A 19792-nucleotide genomic window follows, 5' to 3' on the forward strand; every position below is an offset into this window, starting at 1 on the left:
TGGCTTTGTTGAAATAGGTATGGCCTTTTTGGAGGAAGTGTGCCGCTGTGGCGGCAGACTTTGAAGTCTCTTTTGGTCAGGTTTTGCTTCTGTGACAGACAGTCCATTTTCTATTGCCTAGAAGATGTAGGACTCTCAATTACTTCTCAAGCCCCATATCTGTCTGCACACCACTATGTTCTTCACCATGATGATAACAGAGTGAACCTCTGAAACTGTGAGTAACCCCAATTAAATATGTTCCTTTATAAAAGTAGACATTGTCACGGTTTCTCTTCATGAGAATAGAAACCCTAAGGCACCAAGTAAAGGTTAAGAACTACAAGTCTTTGAATAAAAAAATTGGAGAAAGGTATCAGAAGATGGAAAGATTTCCTGTGCTCATGGATCAGTAGGAACAATATAGCAAAAATGGCCATATTACCAAAAGCAATCTACAGATTCAATGCAATTCCCATCAAAATTCTAACACCATTCTTTATAGAACTTCAAAGAACAATACTCAACTTTGTATGGAAAAACAAAAACTCAAGATAGCTAAAACAATCCTGTACAATAAAGGAATTTCTAGAAATAACACCATCCCTGATTTCAAGCTCTACTATAGAGCTATAGTAATAAAAACCACATTTTATTGGCAAATAACAGACAGATATTTCACTGGGAAGAGAGGACTAGTGAAGGGACTAGAGGACTAGAGAAGGGAGGGGAAATGTGGTCAGGATTCAAACAAACAAACAAACAACAACAACAACAACAACAACAAAGAAACTAGTTTCAACCAAGTTAGGATGTACATTTCTTTAAATTATTGTCTTAATTGATACAGGAGGGCCCAGGTCATTGTGGACAGCATCATTCCTAGGCAAATGGTCCTTGGTTGTATAAGAAAGCTAGCTAAGTATGGGCCAGAGTGTGAGCTGCAAATGAGTCAGCAAGTCATATGTTTTCTGCCTTAGATTCCTTCAGTGTTACAATATAGCACAGTACCAGAAAGGTAATGAACTCTAATCTCCCTCCTAAACTTCTCTTCTTTCAGGTTGTTTTTTTATCACAACAAAAGGAAGAAACGCAGAACACAGTATAGGTAAGACACATCTATTTGACTCAATGTGATTTATACTCAAGAACAAACCTCTGATCATCCTCTGGGCAAAGAGAAGGTGGTATTGAGACAGCAGTGACTGGTCTGAAAGTGCCTGTACAGTCTATTATATTAGTGTCTATTTTTCCATCCAGGATTTCTCTGTTTAATCCAGCTGTCCTGGAACCTGTTCCATAGACCAGGCTGGCTTATATCTAAGAGATCCATTTGCCTCTGCCTCTTTCATGCTTAGATTAAAGGCATTCAGCACCATGCTCAATTGTGTTTTGTCCTTTTAACATCAAGAGAAATGTCCTAGGACTTTTCCTCTGAAATTTCCTGGGCACAAGCTCCTCCTGAGAATACCCTTCCTCAGGATTCATACCAATTCCAACTTTAGTCTAGGGCTTCCCAGGACACATCTGGAACCCTGTCTAGACCTACAGTAGAAGGAATTAGGAGTCTGAAAGATCACAGTGATCAGGATGAGAGGCCCTGCATCCAACCTGTGTTGAACATATTAGGGAAGGACTCATTTGACATCTTGTTCATGCTTACTGTAGCCCTGAACAGAAGACTGATCATTGGTCTCCAGGGGTTATAGCAGGGCATTTGCTCAATGCTCTGAAAAACTGTTTCTCTGAGCCGTGGCCTAGCAGACTGATTCCATCTCCATCCATACTCACCTTGAGCTCCCTCCCTAAATCCTGCTCTGACACACTGGCTCCTTCCTTTGTCTGAGAACAACTTTCTGAATGGGGACTGTTAAGGTCTCCTTCCTCCTGGCATCTCTCAAAGGGAAAGATATGATTATCACCAGGAATCACTAAATAAAGGGCAAAGGTGACCCAGGAAGATCAGAGAGGGCATGTGTACACCCAACACATAATGTTAGAATGTTGACTTGAAACCATCCATAGAAAGACAGAGCCCACAGTCCTTTCAAGGACACACAGGCCACCTCTTTTCCAATGCTGAGCACATAAACTCCTCACACAACTGCTCCTGGGCCTCTCCCCTGAATCACTAATTTGATTGGTGACATCAGTGATAAAGGATTGATCTTCCTTCCTAGTCATCACTCAGCTGGTCTCTTTTCAAGCCTCAGAGACATTTCTGTCACCTTCCTTCAGGGACTAAATAAAAAGGTGTAGACTGAGTGCTTAGCTGGATTTCTGTGTCACAAGGACGCATACGCATGATGGATGCTCCCTGCTTTGTGCTGACAGACCCAAGGCAAGAACAGAGCAGATGTCAGCCCCAGGATGAGCCATTGTTCCTGAGGCCATGGGGATGCTTGTCAGCCTTGTTGCACAATTTGTGTCTTGGTGAAGGAACATAAAGGGAAGTTGAGAGGGATGCAGGGCATCACTGAGAGTGGAAGGGCTTGAGCAGTGCCTTGGACTGAAACCCCACCACTCACAGCCCATTGGATTCTGGGAAGTGCTTCTTTCTGAGAAGAATCTCAGCCCAGAAGGGGGAAGAACAGCAGAGCCTGAGTTCTGTGTTGGAGCTGAGGCTCTTCTCCTCTGAGGGAGGACAGCAAGTGAGAAGATTGATGGCGTTCTCTGTGCTTCTCTGCAAGGGGTGTACCCCCTGGCAGAGGCTTCTGCTCACAGGTAAGGGTACCCACTCCATGACTGTGTGGGGAGGGGGACTCAGAGGCACACTGGAGTCTCTTAAAGAGGGAAGGATCTTGGGAGGAGACTCAAGGTTTCTGTTTGCAGTTATAGTGCTGAAGGTACAGTGAGGGACAGAGGCTCAGCAGCCAGAAGCTCTCAGAGGACAGGGGGTGATGATGGTAAGAGAAGAGCCTCAAACACTGCATATTCACAGTGAATTTCATTAGTTGCAATGCTCTGAAGACAGCTGTTCTACATCATGACAGCATGACCCTCCAAATAGGAATCTAGTGGGAAAGCTAGTGAGATGTCTCAGTGTGGGAACATATGACAACCTGAAACCAATCCTCAGGTCCCACACAGTAGATGGAGAGAACAGACTCCTGCAGGCTCTACTCTGCCCTCCACATAGGTGCTGTGGCATGCACCCACACATGCATACTCCGACATATGTGCCCAGCACAGATTTGTGTCACATGTCTTCATATGTGTATAAGGAGACACATTATATTGGGGTTTTGTGGTCTGAGTTGGTGGGGACGATCGACTAGGTCTCTACCTCTATATGTGGTATCCTTTAGTCAACCAGCTGGACCTCTTTCTATCCATATACTAAATTCCCCACGTTTCCAAAGGACCTAGCTGGTTGTTTCCAGTCTCACCATTGAGGAGGCAGCTACCAGGAGACCACAGGAGAAACCAGTCTTCACAAATACATACCTATATTTACATACGTAAATCTAAAATTATTGATTTCACACTTAAATACAATTATTGCCCTCAGCTCCAAACCTAGGGACTCTGAAGAGAAATCCATGGAGACACATTCTTCTTTTCTTTATTCTGTTATCCACTGTGCCTGGGTCTTTTCCAGGAACTGAACTTTCCAAAAAAGATCCGACTAATCCTGTCCTTAAAAATTCCTGGTTCTGATGGGTGATGGTGTCTCAGGCCTTTAATCCCAGCAGTAGGGAGGCAGAGGCAGGTGATCTCTGTGAGTCCAAAGCCAACCTGGTCTACAGAACAAGTTCTAGGGCAGCAAAGGATACACAGAGAAACCCTGTCTCAAAAAACTGAAACCGAAACCAAAACCAAAAGATAAACAAACAAACAAAAACCCCTGGTTCTAGTGGACTTGATGCCAGTAAACCCTAAAGATGAATCCATAGTTTGAAGAGAATCACAAAGGGAACAGAGAAAAAAAATCAGAAAATGAGGACTTTCCAGAGAAGGAGTTCAGAGAGGCAGTGATCCTTACATGTATACTTTATGTGAGGAGGGATAAGGGACACTGTGTCAGGGAACCAGACAGACACCTGAACAGAGAAATCCTAAGAGGAAATGACTCAATCAGAGACTCTGAGTAAATTGAAGTTATGTTGCTTATGTCTGCAAATGAGGGTGAGCACACCCCAACTCACACACCAAAGCTGAGTGAGGATCACATCCATGTAACATTGGTGGTTTTTCTCAATTTCCTTCTAGCCTCCCTTTTAACCTTCTGGCACCTGTCCACCACTGCCCATGTGATCACTGTATCAGTGCCACCCCTAGTGGCTGAAGGAGATGATGTCCTGTTCCTTGTCCACAATCTGCCAGAGGAAATTAAATCCTTTGTCTGGTTCAAAGGGCTAGGAAATGCAACAGGAAAAATTGCAACATATGCACGGCACAGAAATTCAAGAAGGCCAGGTCCTGCGTACAGCAATAGAGAGACAATATATCAAAATGGATCCATGCTGTTTGAGAAGGTCATCCTGAAGGACTCAGGATTCTATACACTAAAAGCCTATGACAGACTTGGAAATATTGTATCAACAACACATGTGACCCTCAATGTGCACGGTAAGTGATTCATTGTGAATCTGTGACCTAGGTTGAACAATGGACACACCTTATCAGGACATAAAGCCTTATCTTAGACAAATATTAAGACCCAACTTAGGAGGATCTCTCTCTTCCCTTCTAGCTGAGCTTTGGAAGTGTGGGCGCCGTTCTACCTCTTCACAACCCACCATTGAATCAGTGCCACCCAGAGTTGCTGAAGGGAGAAGTGTTCTTCTACTTGTTCGCAATCTTCCAGAGCATATTACAGCCTTTCTCTGGTTCAAAGGAGAGACTGACTTCAAGAAGCGCCTCCTGGCTTTCCACCATTTACCATCCAGAAAACCAGTCTTTTGGGGGCGTGCATACAGTGGCAGGGAAACACTCAACAGTGATGGATCCCTGCTGCTTCACAGTGTCAGTCGGAAAGACAGTGGATTGTACATACTACGAATTCTGAGAATAGATGGTAAATATGAAGAAGCACAAGTGCAACTCCAGGTGGACAGTAAGTGATTCTCTGTGAGTTTTCAGAGCTGGGTGGGGCTTAGACACACAGAACATCCACGACGAGCTTAGCCTTCCTTCCCTCTTACATTGTTTCCCTGGGTGGAGGTTTGAGCACTTAGTGTAGAGACAAATGACCATAGACCAGCTTCCATCTTCTTACTCTGCCTGCGTCCATGAAAACCTTGAGGTAAAGCAACTCAGCTTAAGTGAGTCAGCCCACAGTCTATTGGGGCTCTAGACCAGGGATCCCTGGGTCCTGTCATCTTTCCACGGCTGGACTAAAGTGACCCAGGGAAACATTTTCTATTACAGTACCCTTACAGCATGATAAGAAACAACAGTTTTAGAACATCTGTGTCAACTGGGGTATTTATTATCTCCAAATTAAGAGAGTCAGTAACAAAATACAAGACCTGGTATAGAGACGATGGAGGAGTGCTTCCTACTGGCTTGCCTTTCATACTTGCTCCATCTGCTCTCTTATATCACCTAGGAGTCCTAGCCCAGAGCTTGAACTGCCTGCAATGGTCTGAATCATTTTGCCTCCACTCGCAATTAAAAATGTACTATAGATTGCCCACAGCACAATCTGGTGGTGGCATACTCAACTGAGGCCTTGTCTTGTAAGATGACTGCTAAATTGTGTCAAATTGATAAAAACCTATCGAGCCTAATTCCTAAACCTTTTTAAAATTTTGTTTCATTAATATTTTTTAGTATAAACTTTTCTCATTTTGCATAGCTATCCCTGTTCCCACTCCCTCCCCTCCTCCTTCTTTCCCTACTTTCTCCCCACCGCACTCCCCCATCCAACTCTCAAAAAGTGTAAGGCTTCCCATGGGGAGTCAACAATGTCTGACACGTCACTTCAAAGTATGACCAAGGTCCTCCCCACTGTATCTAAGCTGAGTAAGGTAGCTACAAAAAGAATATGCTCCCAGAAGCCAGTTCAAACACTAGAGATAAATCCTGGTCCCACTGCCAGTAGCCCCACAGGCAGCACAAGCCCCACAACTCACCCTCACATCCAGTGGGTCTGATTTGGTCCTATGCAGGTTACACCACTATCAATCCAGAGTCAGTGAGCTCTCGCTACTTCAGGTCAGTTGTTTCTGTGGGTATTACCATCACGATCTTGACTCCTTTGCTCATATTATCAATCTTGCCTCTCTTGGACTGGTCTCAGATAGCTCAGCCCAGTGCTTCACTGTAGATCTCTGTATCTGCTTCTATCTGTTGCTGGTTGAAGGTTCTATGATGACAACTAAGGTAGTCATCAATCTGATTATGGGAGAAGGACAGTTTAGGAATCCTCTCCACTGTTGCTTACAGTCTTATCTGGGGTCATCCTTGAGGATTCCTGGTAATTTCCTTAGTGCTATGTTTTTAATAGTCTTTTATTGGCTTCATCAATCAAGATATTTCTTTTGTTTCTCTCACTGTCCTTCCCCCTTCTTGACCATCCCATTTCCTCATGTCCTCCTTCTCCCTTCCCTTCTTCCATCCCTTTCTCTCTTCACACTTCCTTCTTACCCCTTCTAATTTTCTCAGATCCTTTTTCTATTTTTTACTTATTTTTACTGAGCTCTACATTTTCTCTGCTCCCCTCCCTGCCTCTTCCCTTCCCCTTAACCCTCCCCCAAAGTCCCCATGCTCCCGATTTACTCAGGAGATCTTGTCTTTTTCTACTTCCCATGTATATTAGATCTGTGCATATTTCTCTTAGGGTCCTCATTGTCTGGGTTCTCTGGGATTGTGATTTGTGGGCTGGTTTCTTTGTTTTATGTTTAAAAATCACTTATGAGTGAAAACATGTGATAATTGTCTTTCTGGGTCTGGGTTACCTCACTCAAAATAACGTTTTCTAGCTCCATCCATTTTCCTGCAAAATTCAAATGTTATTTTTTCTGCTGTGTAGTACTCTATCGTGTAAATGTACCACATTTTCCTTATCCATTCTTAAATCAAGGGGCATTTAGATTGTTTGCAGGTTTTGGTTATGACAAACAAAGCTGCAATGAACATAGTTGAGCACATGCCCTTGTGGAATGATTAGGCATCCTTTGGACATATACCCAAAAGTGGTATTACTGGGTCTTGAGGAAGGTTGTTTCCTAATTTTCTGAAAAATCACCACACTGACTTCTAAAGGGACTGTACCAGCTTGTACTCCCACCAGTAATGAAAGAGTGTTTCCTTTACCCTACAACCTCTTCAGCATAAGTTGTCATCAGTGTTTTTGATCTTGGCCATTCTTACAGGTATAAGATTTGTTTTACAGGTATAAGATTTGTTTTACAGGTATAAGAATTGTTTTGATTTGCATTTCTCTGATGACTAAGGATGTTGAATATTTCCTTAAGTGTCTTTCATCCATTTAGAGTCCTCTGTTTAGGTCTGTACTCCATTTTTTTTATTGGATTATTTGTTCTTTTGATGAACAATTTCTTGAGTTCTTTGTATATTTTGGAGATCAGACCCCTGTCTGATGTGGGGTTAGTGAAGAACTTTTCCCATTCTGTAGGCTGTCGTTTTGTCTTGTTGACCATGTTCTTTGCTTTACAGAAACTTTTCAGTTTTAGGAGGTTCCATTTATTAATTGCTTCTTTCAGTTTATGTGTTGCTGGGGTTATATTTAGGAAGTGGTCTCCTTCTCAGGAGATCTTGTCTGTTTCTCCTTCCCTGGGGAATCCATGTATGTATCTCTTAGGGTTCTCCTTGTTACCTAGCTTCTCTGGGATCATGAACTATAGGCTGGTTATCCTTTGCTTTATGTCTAATATCCACTTATGATGTAGGAGGGTCATCTGTTTATGTTTTACTTTCATTGGTTAAATAAAGAAACTGCCTTGGCTTTTTGATAAGGTAGGATTTAGATATGTGGAGTAGACTGAACAGGATGCTGGGTAGAAGGCAGTATGGTAGATGCCAGGGGTCTCCTCTTTGGGATGGACACTGGTTAGAGTCATCCTGGTAAGCCACAGTCAAGTGGTGATGCAGATTATTAGAAATGGGTTGAATCAATATGTAAGAGCTAGCCAATAAGAGGTTAGAACTAATGGGCCAGGCAGTGTTTAAATAAATACAGTTTCTGTGTAATTATTTTGGGTAAAGCTAGCTGGGAGATGGGTGGTGGGAAGCGGCCCACCGCTCCTTTTACAACAATTGGCACTCCAATGTGATGGACTAAATCTACTTAGAAATCTGAGAGGGCTTAAAAAGGAGAGAGAGAGAGTTTAACACAGTTTTTGCTGTTTGCTAGGGTGTGCTGCAGAGAAATTTTCCTGACTCAACAGCCTCAGCAGGAAAAAAGCCTCACCATTTTAAAACAAGGCTTCTTGGGCCCTGCTGCAGGTGCAAACTCTGGCTATGTAGCATTTCTAGGCTCCGTTGTTTGTATGCCCACTCGGGATCGGGAAGAAAGTACTCTGAGACCATGCCAATGGCTCAGCGTTCCCTGCCTACACCTGGGCAGAAGGTGGGTTCAGGCTTAGGCATGTGGGAGAGCATGGCGGATTTCTGCTGCCATACAGAGAGATGTTTCCAGGCTGCATAGTGCTATGCATGGCCAATTTGGTTGTAACTCAGATAGAAAGAGTTTCTGTGCCACACACTTAGACTCAGAGTTAAAGTGCTGAGTGCGGCTCCTACCTGATGGCCCCAGAGCTAGCAGAAAATGGTACTTCTTCAATTTTGAAATTGGAGAGAGGTGAAGCCAATAGTCAGAGCAGCCCCGCCACTCTGCAGCTCAGAAGTGCAACTGATTCAGAGTCACAAGCAACTTCGCCATGTTGGACTGGGCAGGGCAAGCCCACAGTATCTGTTTTTGACCTAGGAATGTCACAGTTTAGATTCTTAAGTGCTTAGCGATTTAAAAGCACAAAGCAAAAACTGACGCAATAGGACAGATTCAGACATAAAGGATCTCTAAATGGGTCATAGTGTTACACATATGTAGGCTTGGAATAGAGAGAAAAAATATATATAGAGAGAATAAAGTTAATGCCTTAAAAAAGGTAAAGTCTTTAAAGAGATAGAGTACACATAGTTATAGATTAAAAGAAATAAAGAAAAATAAGCCATGTAAAAATGGAAAATTCACAGAGAGTTTGGGTTCTATATATTGTGTTTTCTTTGAATTTTTTGACTGTAAAGGAGCTAAGTACAGAGGCACATCTCATTGTGTGGGCTGCTAAGATAAACCAGGACATATATTATAAAGCTATCTTGACTTCAGAATTTGTATCTAAGAACATGATGCTTTGGAAAAGAGGTTCTTCTTTTGTTTTCTCAGAGGCTAAGACCCTATGGATTGCTTCTATCCCAATATGGTATGATAGACCACACCCTCCTGAAAGGTTGCTGTGAACACCCTCAAAAATCATTTTGCTCAACTGCTGACTGAGAGGAACCTAGCACACAGGTTATACCATGAAAGACCTAAATAACAGCGCCCCCATACAGCTGGAAAAAGTTTGGAGAGAAATAACTATGGCCATATTCCCAGATATTGTTTATAAATGTTCTTTTACATTTAAAGGGAGATATGATATAGATATGAATAATTTACATTGGTATAAATTTTGCTTTTATTGTTATAAAGTTAAGGTCAATTTTGTTATATGTATATGTGTTTCTACTCTTGATTGAGGTATTGTGATTGTGTAGTTCATTTAAACATGTAATGTATAATTAGGAAATATAGGTTGCTAATGAATAATCATCCATAATAGTCAAGCTTGTAGTCATGTTAGTCAGATTTTCTAGATATATAGAGATATATTTCAGTTAGATAGGTATTCTTCATATCTTTCAAAGACTACAGAATATGGCATTTAATGTTTTAATAACTTAGGGCTTTTCAGGACAACGAGACACATCTGCTCCCGGCAGCACCAATCTACTTCAAGAGGAAGATGGGCATCGAAGAGGCTACTTATGGAGTTTGTTACCATTTGGGCAAGAAACTGTTTTTGCCTAGACTGTTGCATAAACTGGACACAAAGAACCCACAGAGAGAGGACTGCTGAACTTGCCTAAAGGTGAGATGGTCTTTCAGGGTTCCTGATTCATGAAAGAGTCTGCGAGACATTCTGCAGGATACAGAGGAAAGTGACTGAACTGTCTTTAAAATTTCCTGCTTCATGGAAATGTCTGCTGGAAACTATCAGCCTGTAGGCTGAAGATGGATGCCCCAACAGTACAAAAGAACTTTGGGTGACTGTACAGGCAACGAGATGTCTCTATCATTTCTAGAGTTTGGAAGTTGTTTATTTCTTGTTTACCTAGGTAATATTATATCCTTCTGGAGTCTTTGATGGAGTTGAAGAATGGATAGATAGTTATAATTTTCCTTAGTTATGATAAAAGATAAAATAGATATAAATATTGTAATTGTAATTCTTGCTTGATAACTGCTTTGCTGTATGTAATTTTACAATGTTAAAGTGAAAGCCTTTCTTTTTTGTTTAAACAGAAAAAGGGGAAATGATGTAGGAGGGTCATCTGTCTATGTGTTACTTTCATTGGTTAAATAAAGAAATTGCCTTGGCTTTTTGATAGGGCAGTATTTGATAAGGTGGAGTAGACTGAACAGGATGTTGGGTAGAAAGCAGTGTGGCAGACACATGGGTCTTCTCTCCGAGATGGACGCCAGTTAGACTCATCCCAGTAAGTCACAGTCAAGTGGTGATACAGATTATTAGAAATGGGTTGAATCAATATGTAAGAGCTAGCCAATAAGAGGTTAGAACTAATGTGCTAGGCAGTGTTTAAATGAATACAGTTTCCGTGTAATTATTTCGGGTAAAGGTAGCCGGGAGCCGGGTGGTGGGAAGTGGCCTGCTGCTCCTTTTACAACACATTTATGAGTTAGTACATACTACATTTGTCTTTCTGGGTCTGGTTTACCTCACTCAGGATGGTTTTCTTTAGTTCCATCCATTTGCATGCATATTTCAAGATGTCATTGTTTTTACTGCTGAGCAGTACTCCCTTGTATAAATGTACCACATTTGTTTTATTCATTCTTCAGTTGAGGGGTATCTAGGTCTTTTCCAGGTTTTGCCTATTACAAATATTGCTGTTATGAATATAGCTGAGCAAATGTCCTTGTGGTATAAATGTACATCTGTTGGATATATGCCCAAGAGTGGTATTGCTGGGTTCTGAGATAAAATGATTTCCAATTTTCTGAGAAAACACCATACTGATTTCCAAAGTGGCTGTAAAACTTTGCACTCCTGCCAAAAATGGATGAGCGATCCCCTTACTCTACATCCTCTCCAGCATAAGCTATCATTGATGTATTTGATCTTATTCATTCTAACTGGTGAATGTTATCTCAGAGTCATTTTGATGTGCATTTCCCTGATGGCTAAGGATGGTGAACATTTTCTTACATGTCTTTTGGGAATTTGCACTTCTTGTTTTGAGAATTCTCTGTTTAGATCTGTACCCCAGTTTTTGATTGAATTATTTGGTAATTTGATGTCTTGTTTCTTGAGTTCTTTATATATTTTGGAAATCAATCTTCTGTTTGATGTGGGGTTGGTGAAGATCTTTTCCCATTCAGTAGGCTACCATTTTGTTTTAGTGACCGTGTCCTTAGCTTTACAGAAGTGTCTCAGTTTCAGGAAGTCCCATTTATTAATTGTTGCTCTCAGTATCTATGTTATTGGTGTTATATTTAGGTAGTGGTCTTCTGTCCCTATGTATTCAGGGCTACTTCTCACTTTCTCTTCAATGATGATCAGTGGGGCTGGATTTATGCTGAGGTCTTTGATCTATTTGAACTTAAGTTTTGTGCATAGAAATAGATATGGATCTATTTGCATCCATTACGTGTTGATATCCAGTTATGCCAACCTCACTTGTTGAAGAAGCTTTCTTTTTTTTCATCAAATAATTTTAGCTTCTTTGTCAAAAATCAGGTATTGATAGGTGTGTGGATCAATATCAGGTCTTTGATTCAATTCCATTGTTCCATCTGTCTGTTTTTAATGCCAATATCAAGCTGTTTTCATTACTGTAGGTCTAGAATAGAGATTGATGTCAGGGATGGTGATGCCTCTGGAAGATCCTTTATTGTAGAGGATTGTTTGGGCTATCTGGGCTTTTTGTTTTTCCATATGAAGTTGAGTATTGTTCTTTTGAGGTCTGTGTAGAATTGTGCTAGTGTTTTGATGGGGACTATATTGAATCTGTAGATTGCTTTAGGTAGGATTGCCATTTTTATTATGTTGATACTACCTATCTAAGAGCAAGGACGATATTTCAATTTTCTGATATCTTCCACAGTTTCTTTCTTCAAAGACTTAATGTTCTTGTCATACAGCTCTTTCACTTCTTTGGTTAGTGTTACCCCAAGATATTTTATGTTTATGTTTGTGGCTATTGTAAATGATGATGTTTCTCTGACTTTTTCTCAGCACCTTTATCATTTGTATATAGGAGGGCTACTGGTTTTTTTTTCAGTTGATCTTGTATCCTAGTACATTTCTGAAACTGTTTATCAGCTGTAGGATTTCCCTCATCGATTTTTTGTGGTCACTTATGTATACTATTATATCATCTGCAAATAGCGAAAGTTTTTTTTTTCTCCAATTTGTATCCCTCTGGTCTCCTTTCATTGTTTTATTGTTCTAGCTAGAACTTTGAGTACTATGTAGAATATGTATGGAGAGAGTGTACGTGCTTGTCTTGTTCCTGACTTTAGTGGAATCACCTGAATTTCTTTCCATTTAGTTTGATGTTGGTTATCAGCTTGTGGTATATTGTTTTTATTATGTTTAGATATGCTCCTTATATCCCTGATCCCTCCAAGACCTTTATCATGAATGGATATTTGACTTTATTGAATGCTTTTTCAGCATCTAATGAGGCAATGATATGTTTTTTCCTTTCAGTTTATTTATATGGTGGATTACATTGACAGATATTCATAGGTTGAAACATTTCTGCATCTCTGGGATGAAGCCAACTTGATCATGGTGGATGACTTTTTTTTGATATGTTCTTGAATTTGTTTTGCCAGTATTTTATTGAATATTTTTGCATCAAGGTTCACGAGAGAAATTGACCTGTACTTCTCTTTTTTAGTTGCATCTTTTTGTGGTTTGGTTACCAGGGTAACTGCCACCTCATAAAAAGAGTTTGACAATATCCCTTGTCTTTTTACTGTGTGAAACAATTTTAGGAGTATTGGTATTAGCTCCTCTTTGAAATTCCAGTAGAATTCTGTGTTAAAACTCTCTGGCCCTGTGCTATTTTTTGTTGGGAGACTTTTGACGACTACTTACATTTCCTTAGGGTGATAGGTCTATTTAAACTGTTTATCTGTTCTTGATTTAATTTTGATATGTGGTACCTATCCAGAAAATTGCCAGTTCCCTTTTAATTTTCCAATTTTATGGAGTACAGATTTTTGAAGGTCATAACTTGATGATTCTCTGGATTCCCTCTGTGTCTGTTGTTATGTCCCCATTTTCATTTCTGATTTAGTTAATTGGCATATTCTTTCTCTGCCTTTTGGTTAGTTTGAATGAGGGTCTATCTATCTTGTTGATTTTCTCAAAGAACCAACTCCTTGTCTCATTGATTCTTTGTATTGTTTTCTTTGTTTCTATTTTGTTGATTTCAGCCCTCAATTTGATTATTTCCTGGCTTCTATTCCTCCTGGGTAAGTTTGCTTCTTTTTGTTCTAGAGATTTCAAATGTGCTGTTAACTCACTTGTGTGAGATTTTTCTAGGTTCTTTATGTAGGCACTTAGTGCTATGAACTTTCCTCTTAGCACTGCTTTCAAAGTGTCTCATAGGTTGGGCATTCATTTTCATTGAAGTCTTTAATTTCTTTCTTTATTTTCCCCCTGACCCAGGGGTGATTCAGTTGGGCACTGTTAAATACTTATGAGTTTGTAGGCTTTCTGTAATTAGTGTTGTTGTTGAATTCTAACTTTAAGCCAGGGTAATCTGATGAGATAAATGGGGTTATTCCAAATTTTTGTATCTATTGAGATTTGCTTTTTGACCAAGAATATGGTCAATTTCAGAGACAGTTCCATGAAGTGCTGAGAAGAAGGTATGTTCTTTTGTGTTTGGATGAAATGTCTTATAGATGTTTATTCAGTACATTTGAGTCATGACATCTGTTAGTTCCTTAATTTCTCTCTCATGTTTCTGTCTGGCAGAACTGTCCATTGGTGAAAGTGCAGTGTTGAAGTCTCCTACAATTAGTGTGTAAGGTTTGATATATGATTTAAGCTTTAGTAATGTTTATTTTTACATTGTGAGTGCTCTTATATTTAGGACATAGAATTTCAGACAGCCAACATCAAATTTGAGACTTTGTCTTGATAGATTTTTTTCTGTGATGAGTATGAAGTGTCACTCCCCATCTCTTTAGATTGATTTTAGTTTGTAGTCTGTTTTGTTAGATATTAGAATAGCTACACTTGCTTGTTTCTTGGCTACATTTGATTGGAATATCTTGACTCAACCCTTTATTCTGAGATAACACTTTACTTTGAGGTTGAGGTGTATTTCTTGTATGCAGCAGAAAGATGGATCCTGTTTTCATATCCATTATGTTAATCTGCGTCTTTTTAGAGGTGAATTAAGTTTATTGATATTAAGAGATATTAGTGACCAGTAATTGTATATTCCTTTTATTTATTTATTTTTGATGGTTGTGTTTGTGTGTTTCTCTTCTTTGGGGTTTGTTAGTGTGAGGTATGAGGTGTGGGGTTAATTATTACCTGCGTTTCTGTGGGTGCAGCTAATTTCCTTGGGTTGGAGTTTTCCTTCTAGTATGTTCTGTAATGCTGGATTTGTGGATAGGTAATATTTAAATCTGGTTTTGTCATGGAATGTCTTGTTTTCTCCATGTATGGTGACTGAAAGCTTTGCTGGGTATAGTAGTCAGGGCTAGGATCCATGATCTCTTAGTGTCTATTGCATTTCTGACCAAGACCTTCTGGCTTTCAGAGTTCCCATTAAGAAGTCAGGTGTATTTCTAATGGGTCTGCTTTTATATGTTACTTGACTTTTTTTTCTTTGAAACTCTTAATATTCTTTCTTTACTCTGTGTGATTAGTGTTTTAATTATTATATGGCAAGGGGACTTTCTTTTCTAGTCCAGTCTATTTGGTGTTTTGTAAGCTTCTTGTACCTTCATTGGCATATCCTTCTTTAGGTTGGTGAAGTTTTCTTCTATGATTTTGTTGAATACATTTTCTGTGCCTTTGAGTTGGACTTCTATCCCTAATAGTCTTAGATTTGGTCTTTTCATAGTGTCCCAGATTTCCTAGATGTTCTGTGTTAAGGATTTGTTGGATTTAACATTTTCTTTGACTGATAAATCTAATTCCTCTATCTTATCTTCAGCTCCTGATAGTCTCTCTTCTATCTCTTGTAATCTGTTGGTTATGCTTGTAGCCGTAATTTCTGTACATTTACCCAGATTTTCCATTTCCATTATTCTCTCTTTTTGTGTTTTATTCATTTCCTCTATTTCAGCTTGCAAGTCTCAAACTGTTTGAGATATTTGTTTCACCTGTTTGATTGTTTTTTCCTTTGGTTTCTTCAAGAGATTTATTGATTTCTTACAATTTTTGTCTGTCATTTTCTCTATTTCTTTAAGAGAATTTTTAATTTCTTCTTTAAGGGTCTCTAGCATCTTTATAAAATTATATTGAAGGTCATTTTCTCCTGCTTCTTCTTGGTTAGGATGTTCGGTTCTCCCTGTTGTAGGACCACTAGGTTCTGTACCATATTGGTCTTGATGTTAAATGTTCTTACACTGATGTCTGCCCATCTTTCCCTTTAGTGGGTACAGATGGAGCATGTGCTTCAGGGGAGTCCTTTCTCCTCCATTCAGTGAAGGTGGGGCCTGTGGCTTAGGTGGTTGCTCTTCCTCTGGGTGCAGGAAGGTCCGTGTTTCTAGTGAATGCTAATAAGACTCCGGGGTTCCTCTCCATATGCAGTATGGGTGAAGCCTCTGGTGGTCACAGCTGTGGTGGAGGATGGTAGCAGATGTGTGGAGTCTGCCCCAGCATGGTTGGCAGAATGGGATGTTCCTCCCTGGACAAGGGCCTAGAGATCTGTAACTCTCTGGGGCAGTCTGGGTGAAGGTGGCAGTGCTTACAGATGCTTTAGAGGATGGTATCCAGTGTATGGAGGCTGCTTGGGGTCTCTGGGGCTTGGTGGGTGGGAGTGGGGGAATGCGGTGTTTCTCTTCAGGGAAGGCCTACAGAGTTGAACCTTTTAAGCTGGAACCCAGATGCTTAATCCTCCAGGGAAATTTCTACACAAGCCTTTAAAGAAGCTAAGCCTGTCTTGAAGATCAGACTACTCCTAGCCCCAACACAACCCCAGACCTAAGGGTCACTTGCTAATATAACAAGTGCATCTATTAGGTGAAATCAAAGGATGAGTGTTGCCTCAAAGGAAACTGAAGGAAAAAGCCACAGAAAGTGAATGTTCTAGGCCTGTTGAGTTCAACAGAGGCATTATGTCTTACTTCAGTGTATACAAGTGTTTGCAGTATCTTACTGAGGGCAGTGAGGTAGCAGTCAAGTAGATACACAAGTGGACAGTTCAATGCAGGGGAAATGATACCTACAAGGGTACTTTTGGAAAGGAGGAGTTTTGAAAAGTCAAGAAAGGTCTTGTTTCTGCCCTTCATTATGTGGGACAGACCCTCAAACATGTGCGATTCTAAGCTGAGTGATGAATCCATCTGCTCAGTCTGGAGGTCACCATCTTTTCACCAAGCACAATGATCTCCATGTGATGTCTTCTTTTTTCTCTTCCCTCCCAGGTTCCCTTTCTGCATTATGTAATGCTCTCACTTCTTCCCAACTCTTGATCCAACCGGTGCCTCGGTATGCAGGTGAAGGTGAAGACGTACTTCTCCAAGTTCATAATCTTCCAGGAGATGCGCGAGTATTTTCCTGGCACAAATCAAACAATGGGAGCCTAGCCCATAAACTTGTAGAATACGACAGAGCCAAGCCTTCTATCTCCTGGGGGCCTGCACAGAGAATAAGAGGGAGGGTGTACAAAACTGGATCCCTGCTGCTCCAAGATGTCATTGAGAGTGATGCAGGGATGTACACACTGGAAGTTTTAAACAAAGATTCCAAAATTGAAAGAGCAAATGTGGAGTTTTATGTAAAGAGTAAGTAGACTCTCTATGGCCTCTGACTGCTGGGTGTGGCTCATCCTGCTTCATATACCTACTTGCTAGGACTGGACTGTGACATCTCTCTCCCCCACTTATTGTGTCCCCCTGCTGGGATTTGGGCACTCACTGCAGGACACACTTTAGGTATACAAACTGTAATAGATTAGAACTCTTCACCTGTCTTTACCTGCAGCGACGAGGACCTGTTCTGTGTAAACTCAGCTACAGAAAGTCAGCCTCAGTGCAGACACTTGGAGTCCTCACAATGCACATGTCCCCAGAAAGACTCTGTGGGAATCAGGTAGTCCCTGACTGATGAAGACATGGGGTCTTCACAGAGACCACCAGGAAGCTATAACTACAAAGCTTTGTCCCTGTCTGAAATCAAGATGACATTGTGGAGCTTTTAGCAACTGTTTTCTTCGATTTCCTGTCAGAGGCGACAGGAACAAGGCTTTGTTGATTGTTAAAGTCATGGTATTGACATAGAGTGTAGAACCAGCTGTGCACTGCCATGACAGCTGCAGCTGGGTAGGTCACCTGTGCATCTCCTTCTTCTAATGCTCAGTTGGCAGGTGTCTGGGTCATTAGCCTATTGTTCTGATTTGCTTATGAGACTTCAGAGGAAGGGCAAGACACCAAGAAAAAAAAGAGAGGAGGCAGCTACTTCAGATTCCTCCTTCACCTCAGGAATCTAGGCAAGGGAATTGTCTTCTGCAGGTAAATAGTAACAGATGCTGCTGAAGTCAGCAGCTCCCCCATCCCAAGGTGAGGCCATTGCTCATAACTAAGCATAAGACATGAACACAGCAATGATCATGCATAGTGTTTCCTATTACATTGAAACTGAGACAAGAAAACAGTGCCTGAATCAGAGTAGCATAGTCCCTGTGCAGCAGATACAAAGCCAAGATATATCTATAGTCACAGCTCCAAAAATCTCCCCCCCAACCCGGAAACTTTAGAAAGTATGAGCTAAGAGGATCTCGTTGAACTCTCTGGACTATTGTCATTTAGTAATCTCTCTTTTTTCAGAGCCCGTGACACAGCCTTTTGTGCAAATCACTGATACCACAGTCGCAGGAGGTACATCTGTGATCTTCACCTGCATTTCACCCGACACTGATGTCTCTATCCATTGGATCTTCAATAACAATACTCTACACCTCACAGAGAGGATGACTCTGTCCCCAACAAAGTGTGGACTCAGAATAAGTCCTGTCAAGAGCACGGATACTGGAAAATATCAGTGTGTGGTCTCCAACCACTTCAGTTCGAAGACCAGTCTCCCAGTTTCCTGGCCGTGATGAGTAAGTGACCTCTCTTCTCATCCCACAGTAGAATGCAGGCATTTCCTTATCAGTGAGGTACAAAATGTTAAAAAGTTGTTGTGTGATTAAAATGATTAGTTATTACTAAGGTACAGCCAACATGGAGACTCACACATGTGTACAAGGGAAGGTCAGGATTTAAAATGAGGTTTTCTTAAAAGAAATATAAAACATCAATATGATAAAAAAATCCAAAGGCTGTAAGTGCTTTTTTAGGTTGTGGTTTCAATATGTAGCAATCTCTCAGAGTTCATGGGAACTAATTGTAGGAGCCCACAAACTTTTGGATGCTCCGAATCTTCTGTGGAAATGGTGAAAGTTTGCATTAAGAAATACATTCTCTCATATGCTCAAATACATTCCTTGTTTAACTCATTCACCTAAGTCCAACGCGCCTGCACACCAGTCATCCATGTGAAGTGAGGAAGAGCGACAGGAGGAGGGTGTGCCTACGTCTCACTGTCGACATAGCTGGTTTCTAAATAGCTTGGATCCACAGTTGGATGCACAGATTTGAAACCTTCCATGGAAGGGCAGATCACTCACAGTAGGACCTTTCTCATTAGTGTTTTTCCTGTTAATTTGCATTTCTGTTTCTTTTCCCAGGGACATGGGTCCAACTTGAGTCTCCCTTGCTACTTAGCTGCTTTGTGCATCTGACAAACAGGACATCTGATTGTTTGTGCACAATATTAGCTTACAGTAGTAGAGCTCAGATGTGCATGTTTGTTCACCAGTTCCAAAAACATCTGTAGAATTTTTAGGATTTTCCAAAAGTAAGGCCTTGTCATCTGCAGATTTATTTTCCACCAATTAACTGGACAACATTTACTTATTTGTGTTGCCTGATTGTTCTGTCTAGGACATCTAAGAGAATCCTGAAGAAAAGTGGCCACCGCAGTGTCCTTGTGTTGATCCTGATCTCAGAGGGAAATCTGTCAGTGTCTTCACTGAGTACTGAGCTGGCAGTGGTTTTTCACCTCTGCCCCAAATAAACTGGCCTCTCCTCTACATCTGATTTGTCTGTTTTCATCATTAAAAATTTTTCACTTTTATCAAATGTCTTTATTGATTTAGTTTTATGGAAGTAACTCGTATTTTGTGTTTCGTCATGCTTCCATCTCTGTAGGTTCTGGGCTTCTAGGTATTTGTGTGTTTCACATAAGTCAATTACCCCTAGTAATTGTTGAGTAGTCATGGAAATTGTAGTAATCTGAAAAATGGTCAGCAAGTTCTC

At 40.7% G+C, this 19792-nt stretch overlaps 1 protein-coding gene across 1 annotated transcript; it reads left to right on the top strand.

The window, feature by feature from the left end:
* Positions 1-2642: 2642 nt before the first annotated feature.
* On the top strand, positions 2643-18531 carry LOC146895983 (pregnancy-specific glycoprotein 22-like). The gene is made up of 5 exons (XM_087908371.1): positions 2643-2703; positions 4192-4551; positions 4676-5038; positions 16859-17218; positions 18260-18531. Exons 1-5 carry the CDS (start codon positions 2643-2645, stop codon positions 18529-18531), a joined length of 1416 nt encoding a protein of 471 aa, XP_087764497.1.
* The last annotated feature ends 1261 nt before the right edge of the window (positions 18532-19792 follow it).

The sequence above is a fragment of the Myodes glareolus genome, chromosome 1, assembly GCF_982192425.1.
Source record: "Myodes glareolus chromosome 1, mMyoGla1.1, whole genome shotgun sequence".
Lineage (NCBI taxonomy): Eukaryota > Metazoa > Chordata > Mammalia > Rodentia > Cricetidae > Myodes > Myodes glareolus.